The following is a 13,813-nucleotide window of genomic DNA, read 5'->3' as shown; positions in this document are numbered from 1 at the left end:
TTTTTATATAGAAAACAAAGAATCCTTAAGATCGCTGACTCTTAGCTGGGTGTAGCACTATATACCTTTATTCTCAGCACTAAGGAGGGAGAATCAGGAATCAGGCACATCTTTGTGAGTTCGAGGCCAGCCTGGTTTGCAGAGTGATTCCAGGAAGCCAGTGCTACACAGAGAAGCCCTGTCACCAAAACAAAACCAAAAGATCATTGACTCTTGAGCTATAGGCTGAACAGTTCTGCCCACCAACACCCAAAACTTCCTAGGTTGAAGTTCCCAACCCCTGGTAAGACTGCGCTTGGAAATGGGGCCAATATGGAAGGAATTATTATAAAATGAGGTCATAAGGATGGGGCCTAGATCCATTTGGGTTAGTATCCTGTAAGATGAGGCATCGAAGAACCCTGTCCATTACAAAGCTTATATGAGCATCAAGTGGAAAGCAGGCAGGAGGAATGCACCCATCCGAAGCCCAGTCAGCTGACTGCCGACTTGATTCTTTGTTAGCCTTCAGAGCTGTGAGAAAGGGAAGCTCTGTTGTTTAAGCCCCCCAGACTGGGATTTCATTACAGCAACTGGTCAGACTAAGACAGGGTAAATTCTTTGATGTTCCAGATTCCTTGCCTATTGTTCCCCTTCCTGCTCTGGCTTTTAGATACATATATAAAACAAAAAGGAGGAGAAAGAGGGAAGGAGAAGAAAGAGGAAAGAAAAGGGGGAAATACATTGTCTAGAGATTTGTTTTCTTTTCAGCATGTTTGACCAAAGTATCTTTCCAGACCTAGCATGAATAAACATTGGTGAAGGGTAATACAGTCTTAATAGCTGTTGCTTTGAAGCTAGGAAGCTGTCTACTGGCCCTGGGTCCCTGCAAGCTAATTGTCCTTTGCAGAATCCTTTGTTACTTCTGTCTCATGGATGCAGGAAAGAAAGCAAAAGCCAGGATGGGTCCTTTCCTGTTGGGGACAGCCTCTGGGAAGGCTTGAGCGTGGCCATTGGGTGGCATCGCCCAGACATGACCCCTGTAAGTGATGTTTGCATTTGGGGCCCTCAGGTAGGCTCTGAACACATGTTTTGGAGGAAGCATGGTGAAGAGAAAGAACCTGTGGGAGTTCTCAACAGTGCTCAGGAAACTCTCTGTAGTTTAAAACAAGGTTAAGGCTGGGGCTCAGCTGAGAAAGTGTTGGTAGCTCAGTGTTCTGCTCTAGCAAATATATTTTATACTAAGTGCTTTTCAACAGTTTATACTTATTTAGCATCTGACCTTTGCCAGTTCAGTCCCAGATTCCATGAGCTGTGTGAAACCTTGTAAAGAAAACCCCTTGCATGCTTACCACAGCTTTATGGTAGAAATTTGAAGCACTCATAAGAGATTATTAACAGTGGTGCCTAAAGGTTTCTGGGGAAAACAGATCATAGAGATTAAGATAAAGCGAGACAGAATGGGGAAAGTTCTGGGCAGAAAGCCAAGGAGAAGCTCGGGAAGTGGGAGGCCAGGCACAGAGAGTCTGGATCATAGGAGATGGTAAGTGTAACAGCTTCGCAATATGGACTGGATTTGGTCCTTCAGAACCTTGTATGTGGAGCCTCTCATCCCTGGAGGGAATCGTGGGAACATTCATGTTACTGAAAGGAAATGTGGCTCCCAAGGGATGGGCCATGACCTGTCCTCAGGTTTTTATTTTGCTGTTGGCCTAGTGGTTAAGAGCGGAAGAGAGCTACTGCATCTCTATGATGAAAACAGGAAGCCGTCAACAGTTGCTGACCTTGACTCACAGTTTACCCACAGGCTCTGAATTAGCTTGTTTATTCTTCATAACTTAACGAGCTGTTGCTCCATTCTGCAGGTGAAAAAAACTGAAGTGCAAGATGGCATGTTAATCCCCCCCCAAGATGATGTACCTCCTGTGTTTGTCTCTACAGTACTCCTCGCCTCCCCTTCCTCTCACATGTTGGGAGGGAGAGAAAGGCTCCACTGAGGCAGCACCCGCAGAACTATGCATCTTTACAGCGTAGATGGGATGCTTGGCAGTGCCCGTTATCTGCCCTCTATGCTTGTTCTAAGCCAGGGGTATCAGGGACAGTGTTCACCTGCTGAGCGCTTACTCTTGTGGCTTCATTTTGTTTGTTTTCAGCTATACTTTAGACGGCTTTGCACTTGGTGGAAATCAAGAGTGAGGAAATCATCTGCAGAGCTCACACAGTTAGGGGCGGAGCCACAAACTCAGTTTGATGCTTTGTGATCCCATGGCCTCCCTATAAACTTATTATTACACAAATTAATTAATTAATCTTATGTGTGCATATGTGCACGCATGTGTGCACGTACAGAGTCCAGAAGGTAACCTGAGGAAGTCAGTTCTCTCCTGCCATATTGGTTCCAGGGTTTGGACCCAGATGATCAAGCCTGACAACACTGAGCCGCCTTACTGGCCCATAGATTGTTCTCTTAAGAACACCACTGTACTCATTTTTCTAATTCCTGGGACAAAATCACTTGCAAGAGCAACTTAGGGAAGGTGGGTTTATTTTGGCCCATAGTTGAAGACGCAGCCTGTCACTGAAGTGCCTCTGCCTCCCTAGTGCTGGCATTAAAGGCGGTGGCCACCCATGCCCAGCCCTTGATGACAGCTTTGGTGGTGGTTATTTGTTGTTTTGCTTTGTTATTTATTTGTTTGTTTTTGAGACCCCTTCTCGGTGTGTAGCTCTGGCTGGCCTAGAACTTTCTAAGTAGACAAGCATGGCCTTGAACTCACTAAGATCTTTTTGACTTGTACTCCCAAGTGCATGGATTAATGTATGCCTCATAGTGTCTAACTTGATGGTTTTGAAATGGCACATTTCCTACTCTGGAGGCTCTTGTCTTATGGATTCTCATCACAGGAAAAACAGCCTCTTTGCCTTCCTGCGTCATTTCTTCTTGGCCTACATGCCACACAGACAGTAGCAGTGTAACCAATCCATTTACTGCCGTCAATTTGCCACACAGACAGTAGCAGCATAACCAATCCATTTACTGCCGTCAATTTGCCATCATGTCATTAAAACTTGTTGACTGTTCACTCTTGCCAGGCATTGTTGAGCTTGTTTGTGCATTATCTAACTTAGTTCTCACCACACCCTGTAATCTCGGGTGCTTTTTCACCATTTCTGTTTTAGATACAATGAAATTATGGTTCAATAGAATTAATCTGTCAAAAGACCCACAATGGAAAGTCACTGAGAAATATCTGAAGTCCCAGGCACTTAACATTTTTACTAATACTTGAAATACAACAAAAGCTTTGTTATGTTTGTTCTGTTGGTGAAGAAATTGCAGTTTAAAGAGATTAAGGTCGGTCCTGTAATTGGGGATTAGGGTGGGTGGGGGTGCAAACTGAGGCCTTTCTTGCTGCAGGCCTGTGGGTCTAGGCTCTTCCTAGACCGATGTACTTACTTGCTCTCAGCCTTCTCTTTAGCTCTTCCTTCTCTACTGCCTATCTGTCCTGTCCCTCTACCCAGGCTTTGCGCTATTCTCAGTGACCACTGATACACAGTCTACACACAAGTTACACGACTTCACCACCGTATCACCTAGAAATAGGGAATTGTGCTTGATAGTTTTATATCAGTTTGCCACAAGCTAGAATCATCAGAGAAGAAGACACCTCAATTGAGAAAATGCCTCTATAAGATCAGGCTTCATGCAAACCTGTAGGGCATTTTAATTAGTGATGGATGGGGGAGGGCCCAATTCATTGTGGGTGGGGCCATCCCTGGGCTGGTGGACCTGGTTTCTATTAAAAAACAAAATACAAAACAACAACAACAAAAAAACAGGCTGAGCTGGCTCAGTGGTTAAGAGCGCTGCCTGCACTTTCAGAGGTCCTGAGATCAATTCCTAGCAACCACATGGTGGCTCACAACCATCTATAATGTGATCTGATGCCCTCTTCTGCAGATAAAGCACTCATATACAATAAATAAATAAATAAATAAATGTTAAAAATAGAGAAAACAAGCTGAGCAAGCCATGAGGAGCAAGACAGTAAGCAGCACTCCTCCATGGCCTCTGCATCAGCTCCTGCCTCCATGTTCCTGCCCTGTTTGAGGTCCTGTCCTGGCTTCCTTCAGTGAGGAACAGTGTGATATGGAAGCATAAGCTGAATAAACTCTTCTCCTTCCCAAGTTGTTTTGGTCATGGTGTTTCATCACAGCAATAATAATACTACCTTTTGGCAGTCCTAAACCTCTGATGAAAAGATGAAGACCTGAGATCTATGGCAACCACAAAACAGAGGGGAAAAAATCACTCAGCTCCTTTCCAGTTTGCTTCAGTCCTCTGTGCCAGTGCACTGACAGGAATACTTTCCTGCACAGAGCTCATGGGCTGATCTAGCTCAAACTCTGCTCCTGAGCTGGGGATGGAGGAGGAGGAGGCAGAGAAGAGCAGAGGAAACCTCTATCATATTTAGGCCAAGGCAGAATTTAATATTGACAACGTTAGTTTTGTTAGATACTTACATTTTATTTTATGTGTCTGAGCATTTGGTCTGCATATATATCTGTGTACAACGTGAGTGCCTGATCCACGGAGTTCAGGAGATTCTTGAATTCTCTGTAATTAGAGTAACAGATAGCTGTGGGTCACATCACTGTGCTGGGAAGTGAATATAGGCCAACTAGGAAAGGGTTCTTAACTGCTGAGCCATATTTCCAGACCCAGGATATTGACGATGTTAACACATTGTCTACAGATCAGAACAGTGTGGGGAAAGAAGGATGACGTTGTGCTCATAGTGGAGGACAGCTGATGTTTCGTCTGACCACCATCCTTTCTTCATGCCCCTGGAGACATCACCCCAAATCTTCCTTTGAGTAGCTGGAGAAGGGCTTCTGACTAACCCTAGCCAATCAGTGTCTTTCATCTCTCAAGTCATGTGATTTTCTCAAAGAGAACTTATTCTTAGAGTATATCATAAGTCCCAACATGAGCCACCATGGGACGGACATGGGGCTTCAAAAGAAGAAATGCAAATCGGAAAGACAGAAATACATAGATTTCTGTTTGCAGAAGGCATGATCTTATCTCTAGAAAATGAAATACATCACTAAAGTACAAACTTAAATAAACTAAGTAATGGGGGTTTGGGGTGGGCGTGGGGTGGGTGGGTGAGAGCAGAGTATGTTTTTATGAACTAAAACTGAACTCGTCACAAAAGGAACAAACAAAATACAAAAATGAATGCTATTTTAACACACTTGAAAAAGGAAACAGAAAAACAGCAACAATGAAGACCTTAAGACTGAATTTAACCAAGGATATAAACAATCTATAAACCCACTCTATAAAACTTTGAAATGATGAAACTCAGGACACAAATAAATGGAATAATACAGCACATTTGTGGATTGAAGGTTAATATTATTACATATGCTTACACAACTCAAAGCCACCGAGATAGTTAGTGCAATCCCTATAACATTTTAATGAGGTTTTCCACAGAAATAGGAAGCAATTCTAAAATTCATATAGAACCCAAAAGAACCTGAATATTCAAGGCAAACCGCCAGAAGAAGAAAGTGACAGTATCACACTGCCTAATTCAAAGATCTGCTAGAAATCAACAGCAATCGAAGCAGTATGGTACCAGCATAAAATTAGACATATAGACCAATGGAGCAGAATAGGGAGCTGGGAAATAAATCTGTGAATTTACCATCAGCTGATCTTTAACACAAGTGTCAAAGGTGTCAGGGACATGCAGTGAAGAAAGGATAGTCCCCAAGAGGCTGGAGAGATGGCTCAGCAGTTAAGAACATGCATTGCTCTGGCGGAGGGCGTGAGTTCAGTTCCCAGCAGTTACACTGGGTGGTTCACAATATTCTAACTTCAGCTCCAGAGGTATCAGATGCCTCTGACCTTCTGCTCAGGCACTGCCCCCGTGTGCATGCACACAGCCTCACACAGATAAACACATGCGCAGAATCAAAGATAAAAAAAGGAGAAAAGGCAGGCTCCTTCTGCACAGAATTAGGAAAGTAGCTATGCACAGAGTGAAACTGGACATCATCGTGTGTGCAAAAGTCAACTCGTGTGCACTAAACGTGTCTCTACAATGTGCGGCCTGAAACTGTAAAATGCTTTGAGTACAGGGGAAGCCTCCTTGGCACTGATTGGCCTGGACAGCGCTTTATTGGCAAGATTTAAGTGCAAGGGCAGAAAAAGTAGAAAGAGATGTGTGGGACTACATTTAACTTAAAATCTAAACGTATTACAAGCTGGGGTGGGTGGCGCACACCTGTAGGGATCGTGAGTGTAAGGCGGCTGGCCTGGGCTCCATAGCAAGAATCCATCTTCACAGAAAGTTTTTAAAAGATCACAAAATATGTGATGAGTTAGTTAATTGGTCTGACTTAATAACTTTACAATATATACATACATGAAAACTTTGTGTGCCATAATGTACACACTTTTCATTTGTCAATAATACTATAATAAAGCTGTAGGGGTCAAAAAGACTCCCCCTACACCCCTTGGGAGACAAGATTCCACCAGTGTTCTGAGAACAGAGCCAATATAGTCGACATTCGATGAAGATTCAGCAAGCGAGAAATGGGTTAAGTCCTAATATCATTTGATCTAAATTATAGATCCAACTATTTACCCTTGAAACTTTCATTTCCTTTAGATAAAACATTTCTCTGCTTTTTTTCCTTTTCTTTTCTTTTTCTTTTTATTTTATTTTATTTTTTGCTTATAGTGGAAGTTTTATCAACTTGAAACCAAAACCTCAACAAGTGAAGTTTCTCAATCACTATGATTAAATCTGTGTTTTAAGCTCATGCCTACCAGGAAGAGGACACCTGCAGTCAATGTTTCAGCTCCTTACTTCTCCCTTAAGAACAGAGCGTGAAGGGGAACCCTGCCTGTGACCTTGCCAGCCTAGGCTTTGCTTGGGATCCAGCTGGTTTTGGTTCCTTCTGATGGGACTGAGGGGATTCAGAGCGAGTGACAGTGCACCAGGCTGTTAGAAGGCCATACGTTTCCAGATAAAAGAAGCCTATGATGAATTTCTAATTTTGTGGCTGTGCCGTGGGCTTTTGCGTGGATTTATGTACTCTACATTGAAGGCGTGGGGAGGCCCTGTAAAGTAGGAGAGGCGAGAGGCAGGTAAGGAAGACTGCATTAAGAGAATGAAGCAATTGTCAGCCAGAAGATGTAGCAATTTTGAAAAGTGGAAATGGTACTTCTGCATGCTTCTCCCTTCTTTGTTTCTTTGCTTGCTTCTGTTTGTTTGCTTGTTTCCTTATTGTCTTGGGTTTTGTTCTGGTTTGGAGGCAGGATCTCTAGTAGCCTAGGCTGCCCTCAAACTAGCTATGTGACAGAGGATGACCTTGATCTCCTAATTCTTCTGCCCCTGGCTCCCAAGTGCTGGGATTTACAGGCAGGCCCCGCCCAGGTCTGGCTGTTCTGCTCTTCACTGTGCTCCCTTTCTCCTTGCTCTATAGAGTCCTCAGCTTGTGTAGCAGTCACTCTTGGCTGAGCCGCTGTACCTTGCTCCTGGTTTGGCGGGAACTGGCTGTCAGTGTTGCCTGGAAGCCTCTTGCCTCACTGTTTACTCTGGGAGGAGGAAGTACAGCAGCTTTAGTCTTAAACTCAACCTAGTGACCCAGAACACAGACCAATACTTCCCATCGTTACTTGGCACAGATCACCAGAGCTTGCCATGAAAAGGATTGGACACAGGGGGCCGTGAGGCTTCGGCTGGCTACTGGGGGATGGTAGTGTCAGCCTGTGACACAGGCTGGGGAAGGAAGCTCAAAACAGACACGTGTTTTCATTTGCCTTAATCAAAGTACAAAAATGAGAGCGGACTCTGGCTCTGATTAGGCTCACCCTGGTTTTGGAGTCCAGATCCTGTCTTCTTCCCCCCCGCTCAACCTACCACGCTGGCCATCACATTCTTGAATGGTTTTGTGTGTGTGTGTGTGTGTGACTTCCTTAAACCACAATTGGGATTTTGTGTGAAAGCATGGTGCTTTTAAGGGTTTGATGCGCTCTGCCACACCGTTCTCTGCAAGTGCCACTTTGTGAACGGCAGAACCTGAGCTGTGGTCATGTGCCAATGTGGAGAATAATCCCCCCCCCCCCCCCCCCCCCCCCCCCCCCCCCCGCTTAGCATGTGTCAGGCCACATAGACTTGCCTTTGTTTTCTATTTGCTTTTGCTTTGCTGTTTCCCTTCTCCTGGGCTGGCGCTCAGTGGGAGAGCTCTCGTCTAACCGTGTGATGCCCTGGGTTTGATACATAGCACCACACAACAACGAACAAAAACGTCTTGTAGAATGGTGGCATCTCCTCCCTCGGCACATTAACGAATATTTGCTCATTGCCAATGGCCGCTCCATTCTAGGTATCCCTGAGCTGTAGGCAAGAGCCAGACCTTACCATCTAGGAGACTGTAGCCCGATGGCCAGGACTGCACACAGCTAACAAGTGTGGGTATGCAGCGTAAAGGCCCTCTCCTTGTGGAGCACTTCATTCAGCCCACGCAACACTGACGCCAGCGTGTCTAGCGTCTGCTTTGCACATGAGGAAGTGAAGGCTGAAGGGGCTGGCTGAATTCTCCTGCAGATCCCACTCAGCCAAAGGGCAGGTCTGTCCTGCTTCTTCCATGCCCCAGGAGTGCAGGGCAGAGACTGAAAGGACCCCTGGGCTGCTCCAGAGGTCCATGTATCTCGCGTCTGAAAACTGATATATTCCTGTAGTCTCAATGCCGTCGCCTCCTGAGAGGACCCTGGTTTTAAGTGGAAAATGTATATAAAGTTCCAAGAACATATAATAATAAGGGTTGTTGGTTCCTCTTTAGATGGGATTCTAATTTGATTTTTGTTGCTGTAATAAACACTCTGACCGGAAACAATGTAGGAGGAAAGGGCTTTTTTTCAGCTTACACTTCTAGGTCTAGTGCCCATTATTGAGGGAGCTCGCAGCAGGATCTCCAGGCAGGTGCCATTGGGGGAATATTGCTCAGTCGTTTAGCTGGCTTTCTTATAAGCCGGGGCCTATCTGCCTGGGACATCTCCCATCAATCGTCAGTGGTGACACTCGCACAGACATGATCATAGGCAAATCACTCGAGGCTCTTCGCAGGACTCTAAGTTATGCCAAGTTGATGTCAAAACTAACTAGCATAGGGATCTAGGGCGGCGGTGACTTTGCAATAGTGGAAGGGCGGGCAAATGTACTTATTGCCACCGAATCAGATGCCTAAAAAAATGCTGAGAATCGTTACTTTTCACTTCAGTGTGTTATTTTTTCCACATTTAAAAACAAATTTCAGATTTTTTAAAAAAAGGTCGTTATCATCACTATGTGTAGAGAGTAGGGTCAGGGCAGGAAGGTAGAATTTCACAAGCTCTTCACTTACCCCATGTTTAATACGTACGAACCCTCCTTTCCCCAAGTTGTCGGGGCTCAGATAAAGTAGATACTTATTACAAGGGATGTTACGTTACAGTCTTTAGGCCGTTCAAGCTCAACAACCCATGTTTATCTCCGTGGCACGATCTTATAAATCGCATATTACCACACAGCTGTGTAAAAATCCAGGACCCAGGGATGCCCAGGATGGAGACGCGCGTGGCCAAGGCGGTTGTGACGCGTGCAGAGAGCTGGAGTCGCGAACCGCCACCCGCTCCCGGTCCCCATGGCGTCGGCCACCCGCGCCCCCGCGAAGCCCCCACAGATCCTAGTCCTCGACCCGCCCGCAGTCCTCAAGTTCAAAGGCCCCTTCACCGCGGTGGTCACGACGCACCTTAAATTGCACAACCCGTCAGAGAGGAAAGTGTGCTTTAAGGTGAAGAGCACGAACCCTCACCTCTATTGCGTGCGGCCCAACAGCGGCGTCATCGAGCCGGGCAGCACAGTGACGGTCGAGGCCATGCTGCAGCCTTTCAACTACGACGCCAGCCAGGAGGTCAAGCACAAGTTCATGGTGCAGACAGTGTTTGCTCCCCCGGACACCTCGGATCTGGAGGCTGTGTGGAAGGCGGCAAAGCCCGGTGAACTAATGGATTCAAAACTGAGGTGTGTATTTGAAATGGAAAGCAACAAACAGGAAACAGGCTTGAGACTCAGAAAGGCAGCGCATCCTGACAAGCCGGAGCCTACCTCTTGCACAAACTTGAAGCACCGTCGCACCATTTCCCTTCCTGTTGTACTGCTGGTGATTGGAGCAGGTTTCATTGGATTCCTTTTAGGGAAATACGTCTTGTAGAGTGAGGTGTGCACAACACCAATTCTCCCTACCCTACCCCGACTTAGACCAGAAAAAAAAACAAACAAAAACCACGTTTCTCTACTCACCATCTCATTGGAAGTATATGGCCCACGGTGACCAACTTTGCATATGGTATCACATAAGCTTCGCCCCTAACGATCTCTCGTGGTTGGAGGATGCAATAAACAAGCAAACCAAATAAAAAACAATTGGGCTACTAGACAGATTGCATGTCATCACTTCATCACAAGCCAGTTGCCCATTCTGTGCAAGTGTTCTTTTGGTTTTAATAAGAGTTCAAGAATTGTTCGGTCTTGTAAATATGTATTTTGTGAGTCCCTTTAGTTTTTACCTGCTGAGTTACCTCTTGAAATATGATTTATTGAAATCTGCTAACCGGCCGTTTCAGGAAGTGCCAAGAAGCGTTCAAGTTGGGGGGAAAATGTTATCTTTCACCGCTTATGCTAATACGACAAAACTTCCACTGTCCCTTCTTGGGAATTGATGACTGAGTTTTTCCGCTCCTACAAATCTGCCCCATGATATTTAACTTTTCTTTTTTAAATATGTTAACAAATTCTTTTTTGGCAGCTTGATGTGTCTGTTGTGTCACTGGGGCAGTTAGAAGAAAAGTAGAAAATGAAAATTTGTACTGCATGATTTTTGTTTGCATTGAAGCCCTCCCATATACTTCAGAATTTGTAATAAAACTCCTCAGTTTATCAGAAAGGAAAGGGGTTGATAGAATCTCAAACTACCCTGGTAGTTTGGATAACTGTTACTGATTTGTTTTTACAGAAATTCAAAACAATCAAATCTGAGAATTCTGCTGTAGTTGTGTTGAGTTTGTATGTGTGCCATGCAGTGAGTTTGTGTGTGCCATGCAGTGAGTTTGTGTGTGCCATGCAGTGAGTTTGTGTGTATGCCATGCAGCCTTGGCTTTAAATTACTCTGTTCTTGGCAGGTTTTTTCTTTTTCTTTTGTTTTTGTTTTTGTTTTGTTTTGATTTGTTTTCCACTGTCTTTTCCAGAAAGACTCGTTCTCCTGGGGTTTGAAGTACCTATTAGCCAGCCAAACACTTCTTATTACTTTATAATATATTTCATCACAATCACAGTTAAAAATAGGGTGACTTTCCCCCCCTCCCTAACTTAACATTCAAAACAAATTTCCACGAAAGAAAAGGACTTTTTCTTCGCATCTCAGACTGTTAATCATGTAAAACACCATTCACTATAAATGCTTTCTCTGCATTCTGATATTTTCTTGCATTTGGCCTTATGGCTTCATTTATTTTATCCATACCAAGAAAAATTTAAACTGAGGCTGGCCTAATACCAGTGCCTTTTTCATTCTTGAATTTAGATGTTGGTTTTGTAGATGATGTGCTGCACGTCAGAAGGGGGACTGGCTGGCTCTGGAGCTTTAATGTGGTGCAATGAACAGACCAGGCCCGTGACCACATTTGATTGAAGAGTGAAATGTTTCTGAGTGTTTTGCTTTTCTTCTCATTTCAAATATTTTTTTTTTTTTTGGAGTCTTGTCAGATCATATGTGTTGCTATTGTATGCTGTGGCATCTATTATAGACGCACCTGCTGGTGTGTGGAAGTTGCCACTGAGGGTACTGTTGCCGTTACTTATGCTGGCTGTTTCTGGTTGAGTGAAACAGTCTAAAGTTTCCATTCCATAAGTACTGGTTCTACACTTACCGCTTAAGGTATCCCTAGTGATAAGTATCACGTTTCGTATTTTGTGTCTTAAAAAAAAAATTAGCTGGGTGTGGTGGCACATGCCTTTAATCCCAGCACTTGGGAGACAGAGGCAGGTGGATCATTGTGAGTTAGAGGCCAGCCTGGTCTACAAAGCAAGTTGAGGACTGCCAAGATAACACAGAGAAACCCTGTCTCAAAAAACCAAAACCCAAAAATCCAAAAAATATTTAAATCTTCAAAAACTTAGAAAAATCTCCCAGAGTACACCTTATTTAGCTCCTTTATTTTACAGCTTGGGGGTTTGGAGGGGTGGGGGTGGGGGGAGGGTCTGAGGCCTTATCAGAATAGAAGAAACCTTTTTGTGTGTTTTACAGATAGGGAGGCATAGAACTGAAAATAGAAATATGATCTCTTGGTCTTTTGTCTGCTCTAGTAGAAAAACATTACTGATTTGATAAATGGCTGAAATAATGAATAATGCTATTTACTAAGTGTATATGAGGGAGTCCAGTCCTCCTTGCTGGGCATGGTACTGCATGGCTGATATCCCAGCACTTGGAAGGTAGAGACTGGAGGATCACAAGTTCAAGATCATCCTCAATTACATAGTGAGTTGAAGTCAGTATTGGGTGAGACCACAGAGAGAGAGAGAGAGAGAGAGAGAGAGAGAGAGAGAGAGAGAGAGAGGGAAGAGCACCAGGTTGGTATATAGATGTTAATGTATATTTCTTATATTGATTATTATCAAATGCCATCAAAAATCATTGTTTTTAGGTAGACTTTTTAGAAGTACACTATGAAAAAAATAAGATATAGCGTCTAACTGCCTTACAGGTAACAAACAGTATGAGTTTCTAGTTCCTAGAATAGTGACATATTTTTCCTGTCAGACTGAGAAAGCTCAACATGAGTAGCTAAGAGTTTAGAGGTGGGAGTATTTTTGCTTGTAATAATGAAATGATCTTATCCCAACACACACACACACACACACACACACACACACACACACTTTATGCCATGATTATCAGGAGCACCTGACTAGTTTGGGAGACAGCTATTCCTGCTCCTGGCTTGACAGTTCATATCTTGATTCCATCATGTTTTTTATAATAGGACTCCCACCATTCCAGCAAACCCCAGAGAATGAGGCGGAGTTGCAGACTCTCTCTGAGAGATCAACCGTGTTTTTCTGGATACTCCACGGGTCATCTGCTGAGATCACAGCAGCGATACAGTTTAAGTTGGGGGAACTGTATTTTAAGACTGGTATTGATAAACAAAGGAGCAGGTAGCACAAGGCATAAAAGACAGTGAAATGCCTGGAAATGCTTTACATAGAATACAAGGAAGACAAAAGGTTTAACTTGGGCAACTGCAGCCAGGTTGCTGTCTTTAAATGGTTTAGAGAGCTGTCACATGACCAGGTAAGCACTCTGAATTATTCTAGTGCCTAGACTAAGGTCCATAGGAAGACACTATACTTTGGGAAATTCCAAGACAAGAAATCAAGCCCTGAGAGATGAGCTTGCTGGAAGCAGAGTCCCTGGTCTCTTTCCTGCTTAATCTAAGGGGACATGCTTATGGTAAGACAGTAGGAGAAATATCACTGAGTTAAGGAGAGCCTTAATCCATACATTTACCTCTTGAAAATTAAGAGACAGAAGTCATCTCAGAAATTATTATTGAAGCTCAGGAAACTGAGGTCCAGAGTAGCAATTCGATGTATCCAGTTCACACTAATTCCTCGCAGGCTGGGTGGCAGAGCCCACACTTCCAGTCCAGAGGCAGTCAGTCATTCACCCTTCGCCACAGGCTGCTCTTCCCTCTAATGGCTCACAT

At 44.2% G+C, this 13,813-nt stretch overlaps 1 protein-coding gene across 1 annotated transcript; it reads left to right on the top strand.

Annotated features, from left to right (window-relative positions):
- Positions 1-9,547: 9,547 nt before the first annotated feature.
- LOC127204350 (vesicle-associated membrane protein-associated protein A-like) lies at positions 9,548-10,524 on the top strand. Its single transcript, XM_051163294.1, has one exon. The coding sequence runs from the start codon at positions 9,688-9,690 to the stop codon at positions 10,255-10,257; it is 570 nt and encodes a 189-aa protein (XP_051019251.1). The 5' UTR covers positions 9,548-9,687; the 3' UTR covers positions 10,258-10,524.
- Positions 10,525-13,813: the final 3,289 nt, after the last annotated feature.

Source organism: Acomys russatus, chromosome 20 (assembly GCF_903995435.1).
Source record: "Acomys russatus chromosome 20, mAcoRus1.1, whole genome shotgun sequence".
In the NCBI taxonomy this organism is placed as follows: Eukaryota; Metazoa; Chordata; class Mammalia; order Rodentia; family Muridae; genus Acomys; species Acomys russatus.
Note: the sequence above shows the minus strand (reverse complement) of the source record. Positions and strands in the feature narration are given on the sequence as shown.

Coding starts and splice junctions, on each gene's coding strand:
- LOC127204350 (XM_051163294.1), top strand. CDS start 9,688: ATGGCGTCGGCCACCCGCGCCCCCGCGAAGCCCCCACAGATCCTAGTC.